This window comes from Xenopus tropicalis, chromosome 4 (genome assembly GCF_000004195.4).
Source record: "Xenopus tropicalis strain Nigerian chromosome 4, UCB_Xtro_10.0, whole genome shotgun sequence".
Taxonomy (NCBI): domain Eukaryota; kingdom Metazoa; phylum Chordata; class Amphibia; order Anura; family Pipidae; genus Xenopus; species Xenopus tropicalis.
The window spans coordinates 84,623,505-84,647,269 of record NC_030680.2 but is presented as its reverse complement, the minus strand read 5'-3'; the positions used below and the strand labels follow the sequence as shown (position 1 = coordinate 84,647,269).

Genomic DNA, 23,765 nt, shown 5'->3' with positions numbered 1-23,765 from the left:
GATAGACCTTCTGAAATTGTAAATCTTCATGTCAAACCCATGGATTTGGGGTTGGCCCATTCACAACCCGAAACCCACGGGTTCTGGGTTGGCCCATTCACAAGTACTTTGTTCATACGTTATGATAATAATGACTGCTGGACAAAATATTTTAATATTCTAGGCATAATATTGCTACAGCTGTGACTAATTTCCTCAAATTCTTTTCTACCGGTGGTAAGTTAAATCACCTGTAGGAAAATATGTTGCTTTGGTTTTCCCAAGTCACCTGAAGTTGCCTTGCGAGAAAACTTCGGATGACTTCGGAAAGCCTAGGCAACCCGTGTTTTCCTACTGTCGATTTACATTACTGCCAATAGGAAAGCATTAAGAGGAGATTAGTCACCACCACTAGAGGAGATTAATTTGCAGGGTGACTAATCTCTTTGTGTGTCAGTAGCCTTAGACCTTTCATTTTATGTTTGCTGTGCAGATATTTTGTGTCTGCATGTATTGCTGTTGACTTCATTTTACAGTGATTACACTACTCAGGTATTAATACCTGTAACACATAAGGGCTGATTCACTAAAGTGCGATAAATTTTATCGCACTTTTTTTGCGTTAAATTAGCCGCGATAATAGTATTATCGCGTGTGTTAAGTCGCCATATCGCATGCGTTATTTTTCGCACGACCGCATGCGGTAGTTTTAACGCATGCGTTAATTAGCGCACAGAAAAGAATACTAATACGCATGATTCACAAACAGTAAGGCGCGCTAAATATCGCATTAGGCTATGTGAAAATTAACTATTGACTATTTATATGTGATGAAATGTTTCGCCAGGCATAGATTCGCAGCGAATTTTTGAACGTGCGGCGAATTTTTTCATGCGTTTCGCAAAAATTCACCGCACGTCCAACTATTTTTTTGCCCGCACAACATTTTTGCCATTTCGTGGATCTTTCAAAAGATTTGCTAATTTTTCACCAAAGATAACCAGAAAACATTTGCTCATCACTAGTGGCTACTATTTATAAGCATCTACTATTTATATGATACCATTTATATGTGGCTACTATTTATATGCTACCATTTATATGTGGCTAATATTTATATACACTATTTATATGCGGCGACAATTTATATACACTATTTATAAGCTACTATTTATATCCGGCGACTATACGCGAGCATGAAAATAGTCAAATACCGCATGAAAATAGTCTTCGCGAGTTAAATAACGCATGCAATATCGCGCGTAAAATAGCGCAAGTATGCTTATAGTGAATCGTGCGAAAAGTCGCGGTAATTTAGACGCGATAAAATTTTTAACACACACTATAGATAGCGCACATTATTTTGCACTTTAGTGAATCAGCCCTATAGTGTCTAAAGGTGGCCACACATGGGCAGATTTTAGCTGCCGATTTGTGTCCTTTAAACCGACAGGCCTACCTGACCAAGATCTAACAGCAAAAAAATCCAGTAGCACACTGAAGTTGCAAGCCGTGAAAAAAATGTGTTTTATTTGCCCAAGTACATATAAACAAGCAAAGAGCAACGTTTCGGGACCCTTTCTCAAGCTATTGCTACCTGACCAAGATCTGGCATAAAACTTGCCAGATTTCAGTCGGGCAGATTTGCTCTCCCGTTGGATTGGGGACCACATTGGCTCGTTGATGCAGCCCCCGATCTGACGGCACCTATGCCCGCAGTGGTAATTCGATCAAATTGAATTAGCCCAATATCGCCCGACTTTATGTGGGCATATTTGGAGAAGATCCGCTTGCTTGGCGACCTTGCCACACGAATGAATCTTCCCATGTATGGCCACCTTATGACCTGTCATTCTGGGATCCTTCTGATAAAGGGGGATATAGTCCTCCTTAACATTGTGCTGCACAGATGTTTGTCTATATCTTCACCAAAATTCAGACTATATTGAGTTCCTATGTGTCTCCTTGTTTTGTGCTGCAAAAGATGTGAAATTTGATGTTAGGGGGGGCTTTTGTACAATCAATCTGCAAATAAAGTAGAAAATAATGTGTCATTTATATAAATAAATACATCCATAACAGTAATATATGAGCTTAAAATACTGAAATGTCAGGTCATTATTAACAAGTGGGCCAATCCAGCTGCTGTAGTATATAGTAATTCATTGCTGGTTTCTCATTAAGTTAAGATGTGAATATTGGTTTCTTTTATGGGTTTTGTCTTATGAAATTAATTTTCCAATAGCTATATATAGAATGTAATTGGTTTTGTTCTTACAGTTTTGTTCCATGTCTGTGTGCATTACTGTTGTAACTGCACGATTTTGGGAGAGCAGAGAATGTTTTATATTAACATGGTGCTTAGCACCATTCCATTCTATTTCTCCAAAGTAAATATGGTATTGTTTTAAATATCCTGCAGTATGAGTGCCTTTAACAGATTATACATGTGACTGGAAAAAACATTTATTTGTTTTTATATATGTTGTTGCTGTTATTATTAACACCAGGAATGTTACTACAGTGGAATCAGACCCTGGTTATTACATACTGTATATACTTGAGTATAAGCCTAGTTTTTCAGCACCCAAAATGTGCTGAAAAAGTCACCCTCGGCTTATACTCGAGTCGGGTGCCATGGGTCCCTCCAGACTAGCACCCTCTGTCCTTTGTGTGCAAATTAGGCCACCCACAACCAGACCCTCCAGTGCCTGTTGTTTTTGTTGACCCTCTTCTCCACTTACAGAGCTAGTTTACTGTTTTTCTTTGAAATACATATTTAAAAACATATACCCCACTGATGCCTCAATTAATGTAATTTTATTGGTATTTATATTTGATTATTGAAACTTAGCAGTAGCGGCTGCATTTCCCACCCTAGGCTTATACTCAAGTCAATACGTTTTTCCAGTTTTCTTAGGTAAAATTAGGTACCTCGGCTTATATTCGGATCGGCTTATACTCGAGTATATAGGTAGTTAAAAAGCACAACAAAAACAAATTCCTTAGCACTGTACAATAAACAGATATGGATGTATACATTAAACATTAGGGATGCAACAAATCCAGTCTTTTGGGTTCGGCTGAACCCCCGAATCCACTGTAAAGGATTCGGCGGAATACCAAACTGAACCCTAACCATGGCCAGGACCATGGATTTGGCAGAAACCGAATCCTGCCGATAAAGGCTGCATCCCTATTACACATACAGATTTACATACAAGAACAACAGATAACTGAAGTTGAGGGCCCAATTACTGACAAAAAAAAATCAGGTAATTTCCAACACTATTCTACAATATTTTAATAAACATTGGTAACCCCCACCCCAGTTGATATGATGAAAGGGTAACCTATATGCTGAAAAATGTCTCAATCAGCGATTTACTGCTTCACAAAGAAAGCACACATGGTGGTCACAAGCTTGAGTGTTCTTAAGCAGCAGTCCACCTGTTACCACTACATGTGCTTTAGGCAGAGTCATGATATTTCTGTGGCCAGTTGGGTTAATAATAGATTGATGTGCTTCAGATTTGGTGAGTAGGCAGGGTTTGGGGGCATAGAGGAGATCTAAGGTTTGCCTGGTGGCGGAACAACTGGGGATTACAAATTTACCAGCAAGTACATAGTCTGTAGATTTGTAATGCCGGCCCTGGCATTGGCTGGTATTTTACTGGCTAAGCTGGTAAAATATTGACTAGGTGGCCACTCTACATAAGTGGTACAAGAGTAATGTATGATACATAGGGTTCCCTAAATTATTAAGCAGTAACAAACACTTATTGTTTGGGTAATTTTAGTAGATTATAGATTTATGTGGAATGTCTTTTTAGCAATTTTAATGGTTTTCCTCTTTTTATTCTTTCCTTTAAGATACAGACATAGTGATTATCTATTTATCAGCTGGCATTACATCTAAAGATTCTTCTGAAGAGGATAAAAAAGCTACTTTACGTGTCATAAGTGAAGAGAACAGTCTGATGAACAATTCTGTAATGATCTTAACCTACGCTATTATGAATGGTGAGCATAAAGGACAGAGTTCTGAAAATAAATTCTTGTGACTTTGAGGATAATGGTTAGAAATGAATCTAGGTCCTATATACAAGCATTGGCAAAATTTAAAGCTTACAGAATATTATTCTGAAACTATGAATAGTTTTTATAAGAGGGGAAAAAAATGCTAAAGGCATCAAAAAAAGAAACTCTGCAAGTAAAAGCTGGTCAGTTTCTTTAAAAGTCAATAGGGATTGACTCAAGCAAATGTATTTATTTATTTTCCCAGTTTATTAAAACATTCAAGATTTTCAGCATCATTGAAAATGAATGGAACAAAGTGATTTTTGCTGGCGTGCAACTTCTCTTCCATGACAATTTGCAAAAGCACTTATTTGGTGTGAGGTTTTTTCTTAAATAAACAAGTGCTTAATGAAAAAAGCCTCTTTTATGATTTTTTTTTTTCCTTTTTAGGAAAACATCTCATTCTTATATCAAGACATTTTTGTAGTTGACGTTTTTATTGACTAATTCAGTATTCATTTGTTCAGAGGAAGTGTACATCTATTAATGTTATTTATGTTTCCTTTTCAGAGGGAGTTACAGGTTTGAAAGAATTAGCATTTCTTCGAGACCTGGCCGAGCAAAACTCTGCTAAGTATGGTGTGTCTGACAAGACGGGGCTTCCTGTTACAAAGGGAAGCATGATGGTGCTAAACCAACTCAGCAACTTGGAGACGACTGTGGGACGATTTTATACTAACCTTCCGAATCGAATGATTGATGAAGCTGTGTTTAGTCTGCCTTTTACTGATGAGATGGGTGATGGTAAGAAAATGTGTCTCTATTCAACATATGAATGATTGATTGTTTTTGGATATCTGTAAAGCATGTATCTCGGTTCCCTCTGTACTTATTGATCATTGATCCACCTTTACTGTAAGTCCCTTAGATAGGGTGTGCTTTTCATTTGACCATATGTGTCAGCAATAGTTTCTGCACTGATGTTGCATTAATAGGTTTGCACAGGTCTTTTTAAAATTCAACTTCTTCAAGATACAGGTTTTAGCAGTAAAGTCAGTTGGCATGCAGCTATTATTAATTTTTTTCTAAAATGAGCCCCTTTGTGCTTGTAATAATAAAAACTAAATTGATGCATTTGGATATATATTTTACATGGTAATCATCTTATAATTATTGTCCTTTTAATTGTAAATGTAGCATTGCCAGTTGTAACTGCATAAATATTTTGGGTTTTGCTTTACTGATTTTCTTTTATGGGGCAAAATTAGTTGGGCATCACCAAATCTGGGATTTGGTCAGCATTTATCTGAATCACACAGCACTCTACAGAATTTGGATTCATCTGCTTCCTAAATGCCTCACTGAACCAAATTCAAACCCTTTAAAGTCACATGACTTTAAAGTACTGAACTGCCATGGTTTTACCATGAAGCCATTAAAAAAATGTTTAGAGTTAAGTAAGCAGCGTAGGGTCATACTGCTTCAGCATTTGGCAAAGCACTTTGGAAGAGACAGTTTTTGGCTAAATGCAAAAAGTAAGGATTCACTGCATCCATAATTCTTGGTCAGAATGTTAACATCTTTTGGTCAAAGATATTTTTTTCAGTGGTAAAAAACCTGTAAAAATGTACTGTGGATTTTTAAAGTTTTCATAGATATAGCATTTCCGCAATTCCATTCCATAACATTGGGTGTTTTGTGCTGTTGTCTGTTTCAGGTTTGATAATGACAGTCAGCAAGCCTTGTTATTTTGGAAACCTGTTGTTGGGAATTGTTGGAGTAGATGTTAACCTTGCATATATCCTTGAAGATGTCACCTACTACCAGGATTCCTTGGCATCATATACCTTTCTGATAGATAACAAGGGTAAGTTTGTGATAAAATGGGGACACCTCTGCCATTTTTGTGTTAAAATATAACTATATGCGCAAGAAAAACATACCTAATTTTTTTTTTTGTGAACATGTACAATTATTTTAATAAAATCACACCTAGCATAATTAGTGCATGTGTTCTCTTTGACAGATGTTCTCTTTTTGGTATGCCACTTTAACTAATTTATTTTAAATCTTTTCTCCTCCAAGGTTACACTCTGATGCATCCTTCACTCACAAGACCCTACTTACTGGTAGAACCTCCACTGCACACAGACATTATACATTATGAAAATATCCCCAAGTTTGCCTTGGTGCGACAGAACATCCTAAGGTATTATACAGCATTAAGTATTTGTATAGTTAAATAAGCAAAAGGGAGATTGACTTTAGTATATTTTTGGTAAGGTAGTCTAACAATAAGGCAAGTTATTGAAGTTAAATTATTAAAGCTCAATATGCATTTTCTAGCTAAGGGGTACCAGTCCATGTGCCATCAGGAATGGGAAACAGCAGGGTATGAATTGGGATCATTTACAGCTGGCTGGTTTTAAATTCAGCCCACTTTCTGCCCCACTTACTTTCTTAATATCTCTGGCACAGCCACCCCCCCTTTTGTGGCAGGGGCACACTTAAAAAAGCCTTATTTAATTGGGGCTCATTTCAGTTACAGATGAAGAGCAAAACAGACACTAATTTTGACATTTCATGAAAAACTGATCTCTTTAGAAAATAGCACACTGCATTTATTGTGCATCAAGTTTATGGATGTGTTACATAGGGTAAATTCTGCATAGATAATATGCTTATTAATTGTATATTTGTGGTTTTTAGGACGTGAAGTTCTCTTATTTTTAGAGAATGTTAACTTTAGCTTAGACATTGTTTCAGTTGACATCCCTATATGTAACAAAGCCTGCAGAGGTACCTGTAGTGTTTCCCAGCATACACACCCGTGTTTCTCTCAGACAAGTATGTCTGGTTTGCCAAAAAGAAATTTGCAGTTTATCATAAAGAATACAAAGGTCCTTTTATTCCCCTGGGTACAATGTTTTGCTTTTTGTCTCTGTTGTTTTGCAATACCAAAACAGCAATTGAAGCTATGTGATGAGTTATGGTGGAACTTGCGCATCATTACTATTGTCTGTGCAATGAGAGTCCTCAGTTAGTTTTCTGTCAGCTTGATTCTAAGATTTCCTTTCATGGAACTTACTGGTGTCTGTTTCCCACATAGCCTCCCTCTGGGCAGCCAGATTATTACAGTGCCTGTAAATTCATCGCTGTCTTGGCACATCAACAAACTACGAGACCCTGGAAAAGATGCATATAATGTCAGCTACGCTTGGAAAATGGTACGAATAAAGATCTAGACTAACAAATATATTCTATACGTTTAAAATAATACATTACCTGAATGGCTGTACAAAGTGAAGTCCGTAATGAGTGTTATACCCTTTAATAAAAGAGTATTATAAAACTTCTTTCACAAATATATAGCCTTCTTAAATAACAAGGATGCATAGAATCCAAGATTTGGTTTGGGATTCTGCCAAGTCCTAGCAATGTTTTGCAGGGTTTATTTTGGCGGAACAATAAAGGTGCTGATTTGGCCCTGCGACAGGCCTGCCCGACCAATATCTGACCGAAAATTTGGCAGATATTTATGGTACCTGTATGAAAATCCCTTCAGGACAAGGACTGCATAGGCTCACTGGTGTGGTCCTTGCCCCAGCTGTCTGCTTCTCATCTTGTGAGAGGGCCAAATGATTGGATCAGCTCGACATTGAGGAAATATCCGATCATTTGGCAACTTCGCCATGTATGACCATAGTTTATATTCTCTTATTTATGCTGTCCTATTCTTGAGGTCATATTTGTTAAATGATATAAAGTATAGTGTTAAAGACACAAAAAAGAATCAGAAACTGGCACACCTAAAGATTTAAAATATAACTTTTACTTTGGAGTAATTAAAAAATTGGAATAAAATTAATAGAAAAGTTAAGAAGGAAAAGATTAAAAATGTATAACACACACTGTTCGGGTACTATGTCTAATGGTTGCACTTGTAACTTATTACAGAGTCTCTGTACTAATACTTAAGTGCTACAATAGGAAGCATTTGTGGCTCCGATAAGTTTAGTTGTATACAGCAATATTATTTTCGATACACTTAGGGATGGTGGCTCAAAATGTGTCGGTATTGTTACATAAGTTTGGAGACTTCGTAACATATGTAGCAAAGACAGGATGAGGGTTTTTTCTCTGATCCCTTATAAGATTTATCAGTTCTAAGAGAAACCGTAGCCGTTCTTTTCCCTTCTTTTGTTTCTAGGGATCAGGTAAGTAAAGTTAAACTTCGCAGGTAAGTATTATCCAACTTGGCCGAGATGCAACGTACCAGTATAATAAACTTTATTGATTTACCATTCATGTGTTGTGTGTGTATTTATTCTCGCGTATTTTCATATAAAGTAAACCTGATCAGTTGTGCTTATAGTTCACCTGATGCAATCCCTTTTGTTACCTACACACCAATATGGTGTGTAGGTAACAAAAGGGATTGCATCAGGTGAACTACATATGTTACGAAGTCTCCAAACTTATGTAACAATACCGACACATTTTGAGCCACCATCCCTAAGTGTATCGAAAATAATATTGCTGTATACAACTAAACTTATCGGAGCCACAAATGCTTCCTATTGTAGCACTTAAGTATTAGTACAGAGACTCTGTAATAAGTTACAAGTGCAACCATTAGACATAGTACCCGAACAGTGTGTGTTATACATTTTTAATCTTTTCCTTCTTAACTTTTCTATTAATTTTATTCCAATTTTTTAATTACTCCAAAGTAAAAGTTATATTTTAAATCTTTAGGTGTGCCAGTTTCTGATTCTTTTTTGTGTCTTTAACACTATACTTTATATCATAAAACTTCAAAATACTGTGCACCCTAAAAACCGTGTGTAGTGCGAGGTTTTCTCTATATATATCAGACATATTTGTTAAATGACACAATGTTGTGTTGTTAGTGACAGTGCTTTGGCAGAATTAATTTGTATATCTGTTTGCACCTTTGCTCTAGGTTCAGGACACATCCTTCATTCTTTGCATCGTAGTAATTCAACCTGAGATACCAGTCAAACAACTGAAAAACCTGAACACTGTCCCCAGTAGCAAATTATTGTATCATCGTCTTGATCTTTTAGGCCAGCCCTCTGCCTGCCTCCATTTTAAGCAACTTGCCACTTTAGGTAAGTAACAATAAATATGTGCAATGGTTGTTATCTGTCATCCCAGAATTTTTATACCACCATTTTACTAAGCTGCTATCATGTCATTTCATCTTTTAGAAAGTCCAACTGTAATGTTAGCTGCTGGAAGTTTTTCTTCGCCTTATGAACACCTTAGTCAGCCTGAAACAAAGCGGATGGTTGAGCACTATACAGCATATCTGAGTGATAATACACGGCTAATTGCAAATCCTGGTCTGAAGGTAATTTTTAGCATTTTGCTATAAACTACACAGGGACAGAAGTCTGTTCTACGCAGGTGGTCAGGTAGTTACTTTATTGTGGCTCTTAGAGAGTCAGAATACAGATCTGTACCTGTAATGTTTTAGTTAAAGCTTTTTTAAGCAGTGGCAATGATTATTATTTGTATTACCTCATGTTTTTTAAGGGGCACGAAGTTTAGAGTTTGCCTGTAGTATAAACAAAATTCTCTACACACGCATTAAAATGTTATATGTAAAAAGTACTAGTTTTGGTTATGCTATAAATTACATAGGGTTGTGGCACATGGGGCTCTCCCCCCCTTTTTTAAAGAAAAAAAAAAAAACCTGAATAGGCTTACTTGCATTTTTTTTCCCTTGGGGAAAATCTCTGGATTGGGATGACCCACTGACTTCCTAATGAAGGGACCAGTAGTGAGTTTCAACTAGTGTTACCACTCCTACAAGTAGCAGCAACCCCAAAGAAATGTATAAATACAGTTTTTGTTGGGTAGAAAGAAAGTGAAAAGTATAAACATGCCATAAATAAATAGTCATAAAGTAATGAACCTCCTTAAACATTTGAGTTCATGGATTGATCCCTAAATGCAAGGCTTTTGAAGCACTGGTGTAGTTCACACTACTACACACAATCATCTTACCATGTCAGATAACCCAGAATTTTTCAGAGTTACACAGATTAAACCCTCAGACACCTGTAGTAACAGCTAGCCATTAATTTGCACCCGGACACTTTGCTTTACTCTGCCATTGCAAAGCATAGGTGTGGCACCTGAAATCTGAAGCAGCCAGAGCAGGAAGCATGGTTGGGCTGTCCAGCCTGAGTTGGAGTGGGCAAGGTCAGATGGCCCCTGATCTCTCTCGTCCTGGTTGGTGTCTTTGCTTGTATCTTTGCAAAGGGGAATAAGCACACCAGTGTGTCGGCAATGCCTTTAAATAATTTATTTGCAGAAATGAACAAACAGCACAAGCAATCACCTGAAGAAGGGGTCACCCCCGAAAGCTTGTGCTGTTTGTTCATTTCTGCAAATAAATGATTTAAAGGCATTGCCGACACACTGGCGTGCTTCTTCCCCTTTGCAAAGATACATGGAAAAAAGGCTTGGGAGCGGCCATGGAAGTCAAGCACCCTTTGAGAACATGTATGTAAGTGGTGTGCTGAAGATTTTTCTTTATGGTGTCTTTGCTTACCTGTTGGAGGTAAAAATGGATAAAAAGTAGATAAATTATAAAAAAAAAAAAATGTAAAAGACTAATGTCCCCAACACATTCTTTTAATAACCATTTACATTAGCTTTTTGGTTCCTCCTTTTTTTTCTTGTTGTATTTGTTTTTTTATACACTTTAGAATTATATTGCACGTTGTTAGAATGCAGGTTAAAGCAATATAATTTTAGCTGCTGCATGGCAACATATGGTAATTTTTTTTTATCCTAATTGCCATAATATCACATATTTGTACAGTAAATAGCAACTTAGAAATACAAAAGAAGCAAGGCAAAATAACAATACAGAACACAACCTAATTCTCAAATCCCCATCTACCAATATGCATATAAGGGAATGGGAAAAATAGAATTGAACCATATTTCCTTTCTCGGGGTAGGGAGTGCAGTGGCTGGTTTATACACTGGAAATGCAGAATAAATGTGTATTGCTATGCAAGTGAGATATATGTCTTTGGAAACAATTTTCCTCTATGCTACTGAAAACATAAACATTCAGTGTAGACATAAAAGGTAATTGGGATTAGATTATCTTTCCAAGTCTTTTTAGGAATCCCCAGGAGCAGATTAATGCTCTTTCATGTGAGTCTTAAGGGAACCCCTGCTATGTGGGTCTTTGTCTTTCAGTTTTCTGTCAGAAATGAAGTCATGGCTACCAGTCACGTCACAGATGAATGGATGACCCAAATGGAAATGAGCAGCTTGAACAGTTACATTGTGCGCCGTTACATAGCAACGCCCAATGGGGTGCTCAGAATTTACCCTGGCTCTCTTATGGACAAAGCATTTGATCCCACTAGGAGACAATGGTAAGTTTTAGATTCATAATATTTAACATGTGTCAGAGAATATGATGCCGTTTCTTGCTCGTCAGTCATGATCCTATTTAGCTTATGTTAAATATAGTTTTGTCTGCTTAAAATTATTCTAGTTTTCTTTCAATGTACATATATGAGATCCATAATGAAGCATTTTACATATGAAACAGTTGGGTTTTTGTTTAGCTTTTAATAAAAAATTCCTTGTATGCTAGGTATTTGCATGCGTTGGCGAACCCTGGGTTGATCACTTTTACTGGTCCGTATTTGGATGTTGGAGGTGCTGGTTATGTTGTCACCATAAGCCACACTATACATTCTTCCAGGTAAGGATCAAATGTATTAATAGATAACAGAATCTGTGGATCCATCTTTTGGTCAAAAACGGACTATAGAAAAAAAAATATATATTTATTTATACATGTGACTGTGGTTTAATGGAACACAATAGCTTTTCTTACTATTTGTTGTTTTTTTTTTTTTTCTTTAATTAAATATTTCAGTTCATTTGTAAACTCTGCATTCTGCCACTAGGTGGAGCATGCAGTGAACAGTACTTTGCTAAGCTGAAGCTATAAGTGCTTATTTATGAGCAAAGTGCTACACACAGACACAATGCATCCATATGTTGCACTTTGCACACATGCTTATATCCCTCTCAGAATTGCTGCAGGTCTCTGCAGTCCATTTCAGAGGGTGAACCCCCCTCTGCCTTATATCCATCCCCTTACTTTGGTGTCATTTAGATGCTTGCACCCCATAGCCCTATAATGTCCAGACTTCTTAAAGCTATGGGTGATAGGGTTATTTTGGGCTTTTTGCTCACCATGAATTTTTAGCAACCCAGAGAGCATGCCATGTTTTCAAGCAACAAATGCCTGATAGGCGATCTAAATAATCATGAGAATGCCAGGCATACCTAATAGTAGCTCTTGGTACTCTGCTATTAGAAACTCACAAATTTCCATTGATTCTATTGATCTATTAAGAGATATACTCACTAGGCACCACATACACAGATATTTCATTAAACAATTGACCAAGCACTGTCATCATGTGTGTACATAGCGTAAACACTACATTTATTCTGTGGCTTAATACAGGAATGTACATCCTTATGCAATCCAGCTGTTTCTAATGTACAGCACTCACCATTTTTAGTTGGGGGGGGATGCTGGAGTATGTCAGCAACAGCTAGGTGGCTGCAAGTTCTCTTGCAGGATACAAAGAATGTGAGCTTTACTGTAAACTGGTTCTGCAATTGTTCTTTTCTGATTATTCTTTTCTGTGTTCTGTTTAGTTCCCAGATCTCTCCTGGAAACACAGTGGCAGTGATGGGAATAGATTTTACTCTAAGGTACTTTTACAAAGTGCTTATGGAGCTGCTTCCAGTTTGCAATCAAGATGGAGGCAACAAAATAAGGTAATAACTAAAGAAATGTACTGTATAACTTCTTAAGCAAGAGGTTTCATGCAGCTGTCTATATGTGCATTCACTCCAGAGTGAATGAGGTTGTAAATAAGAACAGTGTTGTAAAAGTCACCCCAGTATAGTTCCAATAGCATGTGGAACAGCAAAAAGTCATCACCTGCCCATTTTACCATAATTGTCTAGGGCACTGTTTTGTGTTATCAAGGTCACTTAACTATATCAATTTGTCTTTATTATATATATATATATATATATATATATATATATATATATATATATATATATATATATATATATATAATGTTGTTGTGTTGCAACCTGTTGTTGTCTGTCACCGTTAACGTTTGCAGTAAGATATTAATGTTAGATTGAGGATGCACTAATGAACCATTAATAATTAACAAAATGTTTGTGGGAAAAAAAGTAAGCAACAGGTACATTTTGTTTGCATGTTAATAGCAATAACACTTCACAGTTCACATGTAAGCATTGCTTTGGTGCTACATGCAACAGTTTCACACGTACATTATTAATCCTGTGTGACAAACTATTTTTCTTTGTCAGGTGCTTTATCATGGAAGACCGAGGCTATCTTGTTGCTCACCCAACTTTAATTGATCCCAAAGGCCACGCTCCTGTAGAACAGCAGCATATTACACACAAGGTGCCAGTGCATTTTAATTTAAGAGCACATGTAAGGAATACACTGCACGTTTACTGATCATCTTATCTTTTCATTTTGTATCACAGGAACCTTTAGTGGCAAACGACATCCTAAACCACCCCAACTTTGTTAAGAAGAATCTGTGCAACAGTTTCAGTGACAGAACTGTACAGAGATTTTATAAATTCAATACTAGTCTGGTGGTAAGCTTACTTTTGTAAATGTTTCAATTTGTAAGTGTCTCTTATCGTTATTTCCAGAAAGTAAGAATGAAAGTGCCAAGAGCTGTAGTAAATGTAGTGTTCTGTTGCTGCATCTTGCCCAAAGATGTATTACAGGAAAAAACTCTCATTTATGATCTTCTAGCAAAGCTAGTATGAAACTTGCACAAGTACATATTGTATTGGCAAATTTGGGCACCCGTTTTTTAAGGGAATCCCTCTATTACCCTGTACTTCAGTCACCTGGAAGGGTTTGTTTTCCCATTTCTTCTCACCTGAAAATCACCAGGCAAGAACTTGAATAAGCAAGGTGATTTTTATATAGGGCAATGGAGTATGACTGTTTGGCTTCACATATTTGAGCTATTGAAAAATGTGGCATGCAAAACAACGTATATGTAATTAATGTGCAAAATGTAATTAAAGGTGCAAAATTTGCTACTTGTCTAATTCACTATAGCAACCAATCAGCAGGAAATATTTACTAATCACCAATTTAAAAGCAAACATCTTTTGGTTACTGCACCTGGGGTACCTTAATACGTTTTATTACCTAATGTGAACACTTAATCTTGTGTGTATGGCTATAAAATATACTGTATTAATACAAACTGTCTAGTTGATGAATATGCCAACAATAACATTTTTAACAATGCCAAAGCTCAGGCACTGCAGCAGTAATATTGCTCATTTTTTGTTTTCTGATTTTCCTTTTGGGAATTGTTTTACAAATATACTTTACATCCACTAGGGGGACCTTACAAACCTCGTTCACGGAAGTCACTGCTCCAAATACCGACTGACTAGAGTACCAGGGACAAATGCTTTTGTGGGAATAGTAAATGAAACATGTGATTCTCTTGCTTTTTGTGCCTGCAGCATGGTAGATCGTCTGTGCCTTAACTGTCACAGGTAAATAAATCAACAAGGAGTTACATGAAAGATAATGAATATCCTAAATACTAGAGTAGAGATTGCACAAACTGGCAGCTGTAAAAACACTGGAAAAAAATATGAATATTAAATAAGATTAATAGTATTACTTTTATTTTGAGACCTCCCTTATTACACTAGTGTTAAATATTGTGGCAAAAGATACTGTTGGCATGGCAGTGGTGCATTTGGATTCTATAATGGACTGTTCATGCATTACTAAGAAGCAACCAAGTTGTTATTGGTAAAATTGTCCACCCTGGTCATATAGGGTTAATACCCAGCATTGCTACAGATATTTATATTAGGAGACTATGAACAAAGGACAGAGATATCAGTTATACAGCTTTATACAAGATAAGATGTTTGTCACAGTGCAGTGGAACTGTCTGGGAAATCGTGGTCCAGTTTAAGTTCGAAGCCTGCCTCCAAACCTAAAGTCCAGTGTTTTATTACTACCCCACACAAAAAATCTTCAGTGGACTGCTTTCAGACTGCATTTGACGGGAGCAGGGAACAAGTCAAGGGAACCCTCACTCCCATGATCTTTGTACTAGCTACAGAGCTACTGGCCATACAAATAAGCGCCCCTCTCTGGCCAAACAAATCAGGGGATCGTATCCAGAGCAGTTATAGAAAAAGTATCTGAATGCAAATTATATCCTGTTTTACCTGGTGGACCTGGCAGGTGCTCTTTCTGCAGCTTATTTGTATGTAATCTGTATGCTCAATGTCAACACCCATTTGTTAATTTATTACCACTTATTGTACAACGTTGTGGAATATGTTGGTATTATAAATATATGTGTACGCTTATTAAACAATTGTGTGCATCCCAGATCCAGCTCTCTCAAACATCCACCCCTATTGAATGCTGACTGGGCATCACAACAATTTGTGATTAAATTATGAATCTAAAAAGGCTGTTAAATCTCTTTTTATTAACTTTTGGGAAAAGAACAAAGAAGCTCACTGGTGGATGCCAATCTGTTTGGTATCCCCCAGTGAATAGAATTGCTAATTTTACCCAGGCCAGTGTTACTTTTTAGGGCAGTGGCACACAGGGACATTACTTGGCCGCGATAAATCTTGACTGTTGCGGGCAACTACTTTCCCCATGTGCCACTGCCCTTAGGATGAAGACAGACAGGGCGATTAGTCACCACAACTTTTATGAAAATCCAGTCGCAATGACACAAAACCCAGTTGAGGTAACTAATCACACTGACTATTTGCCCCTTCTGTCTCCGCTCTTACTTAAAATAAAAGTGTGTGGGGGGGGGGGGGGGGGGGTTCCAGGACCCTGCCTGTGCACCCAATTTAGTTTTTATGGTTTTACTGTACTATTTCTATATACTGTGTTTTCAGATTTTTTAAGTGTATTAGTATTTTGCTCACTTAAGTTTACACACTGTGAGCAATATTATGTACTGATATGGACTAATTTTTGCCTGTTAGGATGGAGCAGAATGAGTGTGAATGCCCATGTGAGTGCCCTCTAGAGGTGAACGAGTGCACTGGGAATCTTACAAACGCAGAAAGCAGGTAAATATTGGTATAAAATAAATATATTAATTGCAAGTAGTGCCTTTTATTTTTATATTAACTTATTTAGTGATGGGATTTAGTTTTAGTAGATATGGGGTTCACCTCATTGTCTCTTTAAGCACCAACCATAGAAAAACAATAGTAGCATCCAAAGATTTACTTAGCACAAGTAAAAAAGACCCAAGGTATATTTTCCATTTAAATGTTTCCAAACTATTATTTGGTTTATTATAAAAAAAATATTTACTCATATGTAGGTCCCAAATTGAAAGGTGTGTCAGATTAAATATCAATTTCATTTTGTGAGACTGGTTAATAATATATGAGCTGTTGTATTTTACCCTGCAGGAATCCAAGTTGTGAAGTTCATCAGGAACCTATGACCTTCACCATGCTTGATCCCAGCCTACAGGATGCACTTTTTCAATGTGTCAATACTGGATGCACACAAAGAATGGAAAGCAGGTGAATTTAGCAGTTCTTATATTTATCCTAGAATAAAATGTAGCACTTGATTGCATTATTTTATGGACTATTACTGTTTGGAGGGGGTATTCTGAGATCCCCCACCTCGTGTGAAAAACATGGTAAAGGAGTGCAGGCCTGTTTTCTAGAAGTGCATTTGAAATTCTAATATATTTGTTAGGAATATGACATTTATTATAATTTTATAATATATAAGAAATGTTAACTACCTCTTAAAATAATATTTTTCATATTTACTTGGTCACTCAATAATTGTAACTAAACTTTTAAGCTTTCAGAAAGAAGTTACATTTCTTCTGTTCCTGAATACCTTATTCATCCAATACTTTATTATTTATTATCTTTTTAATATTGGCTATTTTTTTCCAACAGTTATTGCTTTGGAGTTCTGGATTGTGAATGGTGCATGGTGGACAGTGATGGGAAAACCCATCTAGACAAACCTTATTGTGCACTCCAGAAGGAATGCTTTGGAGGCATTGTTGGAGCTAAAAGTCCGTATGCAGATGATATGAGTTCCATAGGTAATTTACATTTTAGCGACTGCTACTACAACCCTTCTGATGTTAAAGGACATATAAACCATCAAAACAAATTGCACAGAGTGCTTATCTAAAAGTCATTCTCTGGTCTTCCTAAGCAGAGCAATACCAGAAGAATTTACTCTCTGCTTGTAAAATAGAGCTTCTCCAGCAGGATCCTGCATTGAAATCCATTTTTATTTTTTTTATAAAGTGCAAACAGATTTTTTTATATTTAATTTTGAAATTTCATATGGGGCTAGCCACGGAGAGAAAGGAAGCTATACAGGTATAAACAAAACAATGGTTTTAGTGAGGATACCTTGTTAACCTTAGGGCTAATGGCAGACACAAGCCCTCTCAGTCAGTCTGCTTAAAAGCAGCACACTGTGTACTCAGCTATTTGCATTCAAAATGCCTAAAACCAATGGTACAGGTAATTTCATTCCAAAAATGCTGGATTTAAAAATTGCCCACACCATAGCAAACCTTTCAAAATTAGTGTGATTTTTTTTTTCATATAAGTAGCAATATTTCCTGATTGATAGGCTGTGGAAATCTCTCTTTATGGCCGTCTCACTTTAATATACAGCATTGATTTTGTATAAAAAGAATTTTCTTTACAAGTTTATGCTCACTTGCATCCTTAGCTTCTGATTTGGAGTTCTAATCTAGTTGTGATGTTTACTTTCTTACAGGGGATGAAGTGATCACACTGAACATGATTAAAAGTGCTCCTGTTGGGCCTGTAGCTGGAGGAATAATGGGTTGTATAATGGTGCTTGTCCTGGCTGTGTATGCTTATCGTCACCAGATCCACAGAAGGAGCCATCAGCATATGTCACCACTTGCAGCCCAAGGTAATTCTTTTAATTTTTAAACTAAAAAAAAAAACTAAAACTTGGTAATAAACATGCTTTTACCTATCATTACCGTGTGCATGTTCCTTACCAACTGCAATGTGCCAGATCCATATGGACAATTTTTTTTCCCTGCATAACTATATCTGGAAAAGCTATTTTTGCTGCAGAGCTGCCATCATGTTCAGTGGTTGACCCCAGGAATGTGCATGGTACTGACAGTAGATAAGTTTGGACTGCTTTTGACTCTTTAGTGTGATGTGGTACTTCCGGGTCATTGTTTTTATCAAAAGTTAGAAATTGAACCTAGACAAGGATTTTTACAAGGTGTTTATACCTTTCAGCACTTTGTGAGCAAAATCTTTGCTGTTTTGGCTGCAACGCACATAAGACTAGCTTTGAACCCTTTGTGCAGATGTTCTTTAATGCAATGATAAGAATAAAACTGCAATTTAGGCCTTTGTGGGACTGACCTATAATGTCAGTTTCCCTTACATAGCCTTCATTTGAGCCTTTAGGGAAAACACTTAACTAATAACTTTAAAAGTAGAACAAGTTAATGCACTAGAGTACACTAGAGTGAGGTTAGCAGATCATCTAAAAACACCTGAGACGCTTCTAATAAATGTAAGCTGCTGAGCCATAGTATTTGCAAAATTGATTAAGCGTATCCTTTCTTTCTACCAGTAAGTATTTTTTATTATTATTAGGACCTGTTGAGTGCACAATCTTTACAATACTGAAGATAAACAACATTATTTTTAATAATGTATTTAGTGGGTCTTTTTGCATTTATCTTTTGTGTATGATGTATAGAAATGTCTGTACGAATGTCCAACCTGGAAAATGACCGAGATGAACGGGATGAAGACAGCCATGAGGATCGGGGAATCAGTGAGTGCTTTTATTTCTGCTATATGTAAAAATATACTCTGGAAGCAGCACAGTGCCATGCTAACTATATATTTGTTTCACAGTAAGTAACACAAGATTCATAGCAGCAGTAATTGAAAGGCATGCCCACAGTCCAGAACGCAGACGGCGTTACTGGGGAAGGTCTGGTACAGAGAGTGACCATGGTAAGATAGTGCTTGTGCATCTTTTCATATTGCATTAACATACACAGTTTGAGGATTATGTGTCTTTAAAACATGTAGGCAAGCTACTAGTGCTGGCCCTGTCAATACAATGACTTATTTATTGCTCTGAATGCTTTTAATGTTTTGAATAATGCAGTAAAGATTTTTACCATTGCTTTTATTCATTTTTAATAAGTAAAGAGGAGTACTTGCTGATTGCTGAAATTGCTGATTAAAGCAATAAAGTTGTGAAAACGATGTAGATAACAGGGCCTAGGCCATCACCTATTTGTTTGCAGTAGTTACTGCAGATTGTTTAAAACAAGTTTCATCTATATTGAATGTATTCTACAAAGAATCAGGTAAAGCAGAACCGAATGGAATGCTAAATAATTGCTGTTCAGAGAGACAGAGCAGTTAGGAAAGATCTCTCTGGTCTTCTGGTTTATGTTACTTACTCTCCCTGTTTATACAGATACAGTGCTGCCCTTTTATTTCTTGGAAGCTTGGAAACTGTAATACTGTGTGTGTGTGTGTGTGTGTGTGTGTATACATATATATATATATATATATATATATATATATATATATATATATATACACACACACACACAGATAGATAGATAGATAGATAGATAGATATAAATAAATAATATGCTGACCAGGCTTTTAATGAAATACCAGGCAGTTGTTTTGAGCTTTTATAATAAAGTATATTTTGTTACCTCAATACACTGAGCAATTTTTTTGAAGGTCCTGGTAAAAAGTAAAAAATACATTAGTTTGTTTTTCTTAGTATATCTCAGAATTTACTTTTTCTTTTTTTAATTAGGTTATAGCACCATGAGCCCTCAAGAAGATAGTGAAAACCCACCTTGCAATAATGACCCTTTGTCAGCTGGGGTTGATGTTGGCAACCATGATGAAGATCTAGAACCAGACACCCCCCCTCAGACTGCTGCACTTTTGAGCCACAAATTTCATCACCATTACAGACTTCATCATCCAGCTTTACATCACAGTCACCATTTACAGGCAGCTGTGACAGTACATTCTGTAGATGCTGAATGCTGATGGAACTAAAACTGTTGCCAAAAGACCATGGAAAATGGTGACCACTCAGTCCTGCATTCAACATATGCATTTTAAGCAATTGTTTGAGTACGTTTGGCATTTAGAAATGACAATAAAAAAACACTATTCTGCAAATGATTATGCCCTAGTGAACGGACCTCAATACAGAAAATGTGGAGAGAATATTGCATGCAAACAGCTGCACAAAGAGTGGACTTCAGACCCAAGTGAAGGACAGGGCTTTCCTGACTTTTTATCACTTGACCTTGGACAGTTGAACAAATGAAGATACTGGTTTATTAAAAAAAAAGTGTCTAAACAAAAAAAAAAAAACTATACTCATTGTCTTGAGTAGAAATGTTAATAGTTTCTTAACAATGCATCTCAATTTTTAATTAAAGGATTATTTTTCTACTATTTATTGAATATTCAAAACTTGTGGACAGTGGAAACCCTACACCCTTACCTAAGAACATTAAACACTATGTTTACCTGAAGAAGAGAGTGAATGCAATGGAGTGTTCTCTACAAAGAATGGTTAGGATTCTTCCTACAGTACATTATCTACACAGGAAGCAATACATTGATTTCTTTCAGTCTGGTTCTTCTTGGTTTTCTATTGTATGATCACTTGCTAAAGCCACTTGCTGCTGATAACTTTTTATTTTTTTTAGTCTGTAGGTGACTTGTCATATCAGGGTTTGTCATTAATAACCACATTTTAAAACCAGGGCAAATGCACTGTTTCTGTCTTCAAAGCCACTGAAGTACAATCCTTGTGTTTTAAAGAAAAATAGGTGGTATGGCAATATAACTAAATTCATTTTTTCTCAGAAAAAAACCTTGTTCAATGAGCCTACAGGGAAAATGTTCCATGTTTTATCTCGAAGAATCTATGGCAGCTCCAGCCCATATGTTTAAATGCAAATATGCAAGTGATTATTTTGTTTTCTCTACTCCAGTTATTGCTGTCGGTCTGTTAAATTACACTTTAGACATATTTATAAATAGGGTGCAGCTTCAGTTTCATTTTTGCCTCTTAAAGTCCAGTAACCTTAAAAAAGGTTAATTATATTATATGTATGTGCTCTACGTCTGTCTATAATGCAATATATATTTCCTCCAGAATATGCAATTTTTCATAAATACAATTGCTCACTGTAACCATCGGGAGTGATTTCATAAAGCTTGTTGTTCACCTGATATTCAGTTATATTGGATTAGCTGGGCAGACATCATGCAAAGGTCAATCATGTTTTGATGTGTTTTTTATACACACATGATAAAAAATGTTGTTATAAAAATGAGAGCTTTAATGGGAGTAATGCTTGTAGCAGTACTAAATTGTGAGTAAATTGTATTGGAATGCATATAGTGCTGCTTGCATAGTAGTGCTATATAAATAAAATATACATACATACATACATAAAGCTTTAGGTTACTGGCCCTTTTAAGAAACAGGTGTAAAACACTTTTAACCACTGCTGACCGAACTTCAAAATAACCACTATTTTAAGTCCCTTTTCATAAGAAAAATCTATCTCCCTTATACTGCATTCCAGGCCTTTTGAAGCAAAAGGGTTACATGTGACTTAAGCCACTGTGTATTCATTTTCAGGGTTGTACCTGATAGTACTTTAAGTACTTAGACAATGCTGTAAGCAATATGATCAGACAGTATGGCTGATCTTGGCTGAAATGGCAAATTACCTCTCTCTACTGAGGCTCCTTAGTTGAAAAGCTTTGAAATCTACTTGTTCAAGCAGTCTTTACAAAAACTGTAAAAACGCAGCTAGATATGATCCATGGTCAACGCAGCTGGTTAAGGATCTCATTTGGCACGTGTGTGGCCCCATCTGGCCCACATCTGTAAAAGCACTCTTGAACCCAGCACACTAGAATATCTTTTACAAGACTTCACAGCCACCAAGAAATTCACGCTATTCACGTCTGTCTTCTTGGCCATAAGAACAAACGGCAGATGTATAACACATTGGAAAAAAATAGAAATGATAGCTACAACGGGCTCTGGCACTGCAACGTTTACATATAATTCAGACCCTTAAAAAAAGATCTTTTTTTAAAAAAAACAGTCTTCCTTATTTTCAGTTTTGCCATTATTTAGCCACACAGTTCTATGTATGCGCAGGCACGTTTGTATATACATACATAGTTACATATATACACGCGCCTGTGTTGTGGCAAGTTCCAATGCAACTGTATCACTATTTAAAATATGTAGATGTTTTATTTATTTAGCATTGTTTTTTAGGGGTTTTTGCCTTTGTACATTGGATAACAGAAATATTCATTATGCATTATGATTTGTTTAAAGAATGCCAACAAATTGGAAACTATATATGCATTACATTTGTCTTATTAATAATCTTACTGGTAGTCCTTTTGTTTGTGTTTTTCTTGTTCACCAATTGTAGTTTAAGGGTTAAACAATACACATGTATTTTATTCATTGGCAAAACATACTCAGTTTAATCTACTTTAGGGAGATATTTGAATGGATTATTTGGTTAGCAATTTAATTTCTCATTTTTTTCATATTTACATCTGGTTTGTAGTTTAAAAGGTAAATTTGAGAAAAATACAAGATGCTCCTGTGTGATAGATTATTTGTAAAATACAAAACACCTCCAATTTTCAGTGTATAATTTGTTAAATGGACCATTATCTCGTTAGCATTTGGACACCCAATCCTTACAGATATGTATATTTTGGCAATTGTGTGTGCTTTGTAACTGAGGGGTGGGGTTGCCCTAATGGAACATCTCTTATAGGGGTAGTTCACCTTCTACACACATTGCTCAGATGGTTTCAGATAGTACATCAGAAATAATTACTTTTTTAACTTATTCCTATTTTTTAACCATTTTTTATAAAAGCTTTTGATGTTCCTCTGATGCTTCAGTCTGGCATTTTATTAATTTAGGTGCTGACTCTGAACTGTTACAGTTTGCTTCATTAGTTGATACCTTTTATAGCAGCATCTGTGGAATGTTAAGTACTGTTGTATCAGTTATACATTTAATACACTGATATGAATTTAATACAGTGTATGGATAATGCTTAGTAGTGCTGACGATACTAATCCATATGGATCAGAGCGGGCTTAATACATAACATGGACAAAGTGCAAAATTCACCAGATTTTTACCCACAGTGCAACATTTTTGCACCCATTTTAGTGCCTAGCTTCAAACAAACCCTTAGCTTTATTTCTTTAATGGAAATCAGATGTGTGTTTCTCTGTTATTCTGTTCGTGTTCCAGTTTCAAAAAGACATTGCAGTGTGAAATTACAATAATAACCTTTAAATACGAGTTTTTGAAAAACTTGATTATAATAAAAAAAAAAAAATCACGTGTGCATGGAATATTATTTAAGGGCTCTTACACACAGACATTTTTTAAGCATTGAGAAACACAAGAGCACATAACCCTCTGTTCTCTTGTATCTGAGTGTGCATCAAGTTGAAGAAAATACAGCACGTGACA

At 36.2% G+C, this 23,765-nt stretch overlaps 1 protein-coding gene across 1 annotated transcript in view; it reads left to right on the top strand.

Moving 5' to 3' along the window:
- Nucleotides 1-22,653, top strand: part of cachd1 (cache domain containing 1) — a 93,183-nt gene extending 70,530 nt beyond the window's left edge. Inside the window, exons 8-27 of the mRNA XM_002931614.5 lie at nt 3,853-4,002; nt 4,570-4,803; nt 5,717-5,866; nt 6,085-6,208; nt 7,109-7,226; nt 8,966-9,134; nt 9,234-9,376; nt 11,248-11,429; nt 11,654-11,764; nt 12,739-12,861; nt 13,435-13,534; nt 13,621-13,737; nt 14,507-14,667; nt 16,147-16,233; nt 16,585-16,701; nt 17,095-17,246; nt 17,942-18,103; nt 18,920-18,997; nt 19,081-19,182; nt 20,015-22,653. Coding sequence (XP_002931660.2) covers nt 3,853-4,002; nt 4,570-4,803; nt 5,717-5,866; nt 6,085-6,208; nt 7,109-7,226; nt 8,966-9,134; nt 9,234-9,376; nt 11,248-11,429; nt 11,654-11,764; nt 12,739-12,861; nt 13,435-13,534; nt 13,621-13,737; nt 14,507-14,667; nt 16,147-16,233; nt 16,585-16,701; nt 17,095-17,246; nt 17,942-18,103; nt 18,920-18,997; nt 19,081-19,182; nt 20,015-20,256 — 2,822 coding nt within the window. The 3' untranslated portion in view covers nt 20,257-22,653. The remainder of the gene's footprint in view (nt 1-3,852; nt 4,003-4,569; nt 4,804-5,716; nt 5,867-6,084; nt 6,209-7,108; nt 7,227-8,965; nt 9,135-9,233; nt 9,377-11,247; nt 11,430-11,653; nt 11,765-12,738; nt 12,862-13,434; nt 13,535-13,620; nt 13,738-14,506; nt 14,668-16,146; nt 16,234-16,584; nt 16,702-17,094; nt 17,247-17,941; nt 18,104-18,919; nt 18,998-19,080; nt 19,183-20,014) is intronic.
- The last annotated feature ends 1,112 nt before the right edge of the window (nt 22,654-23,765 follow it).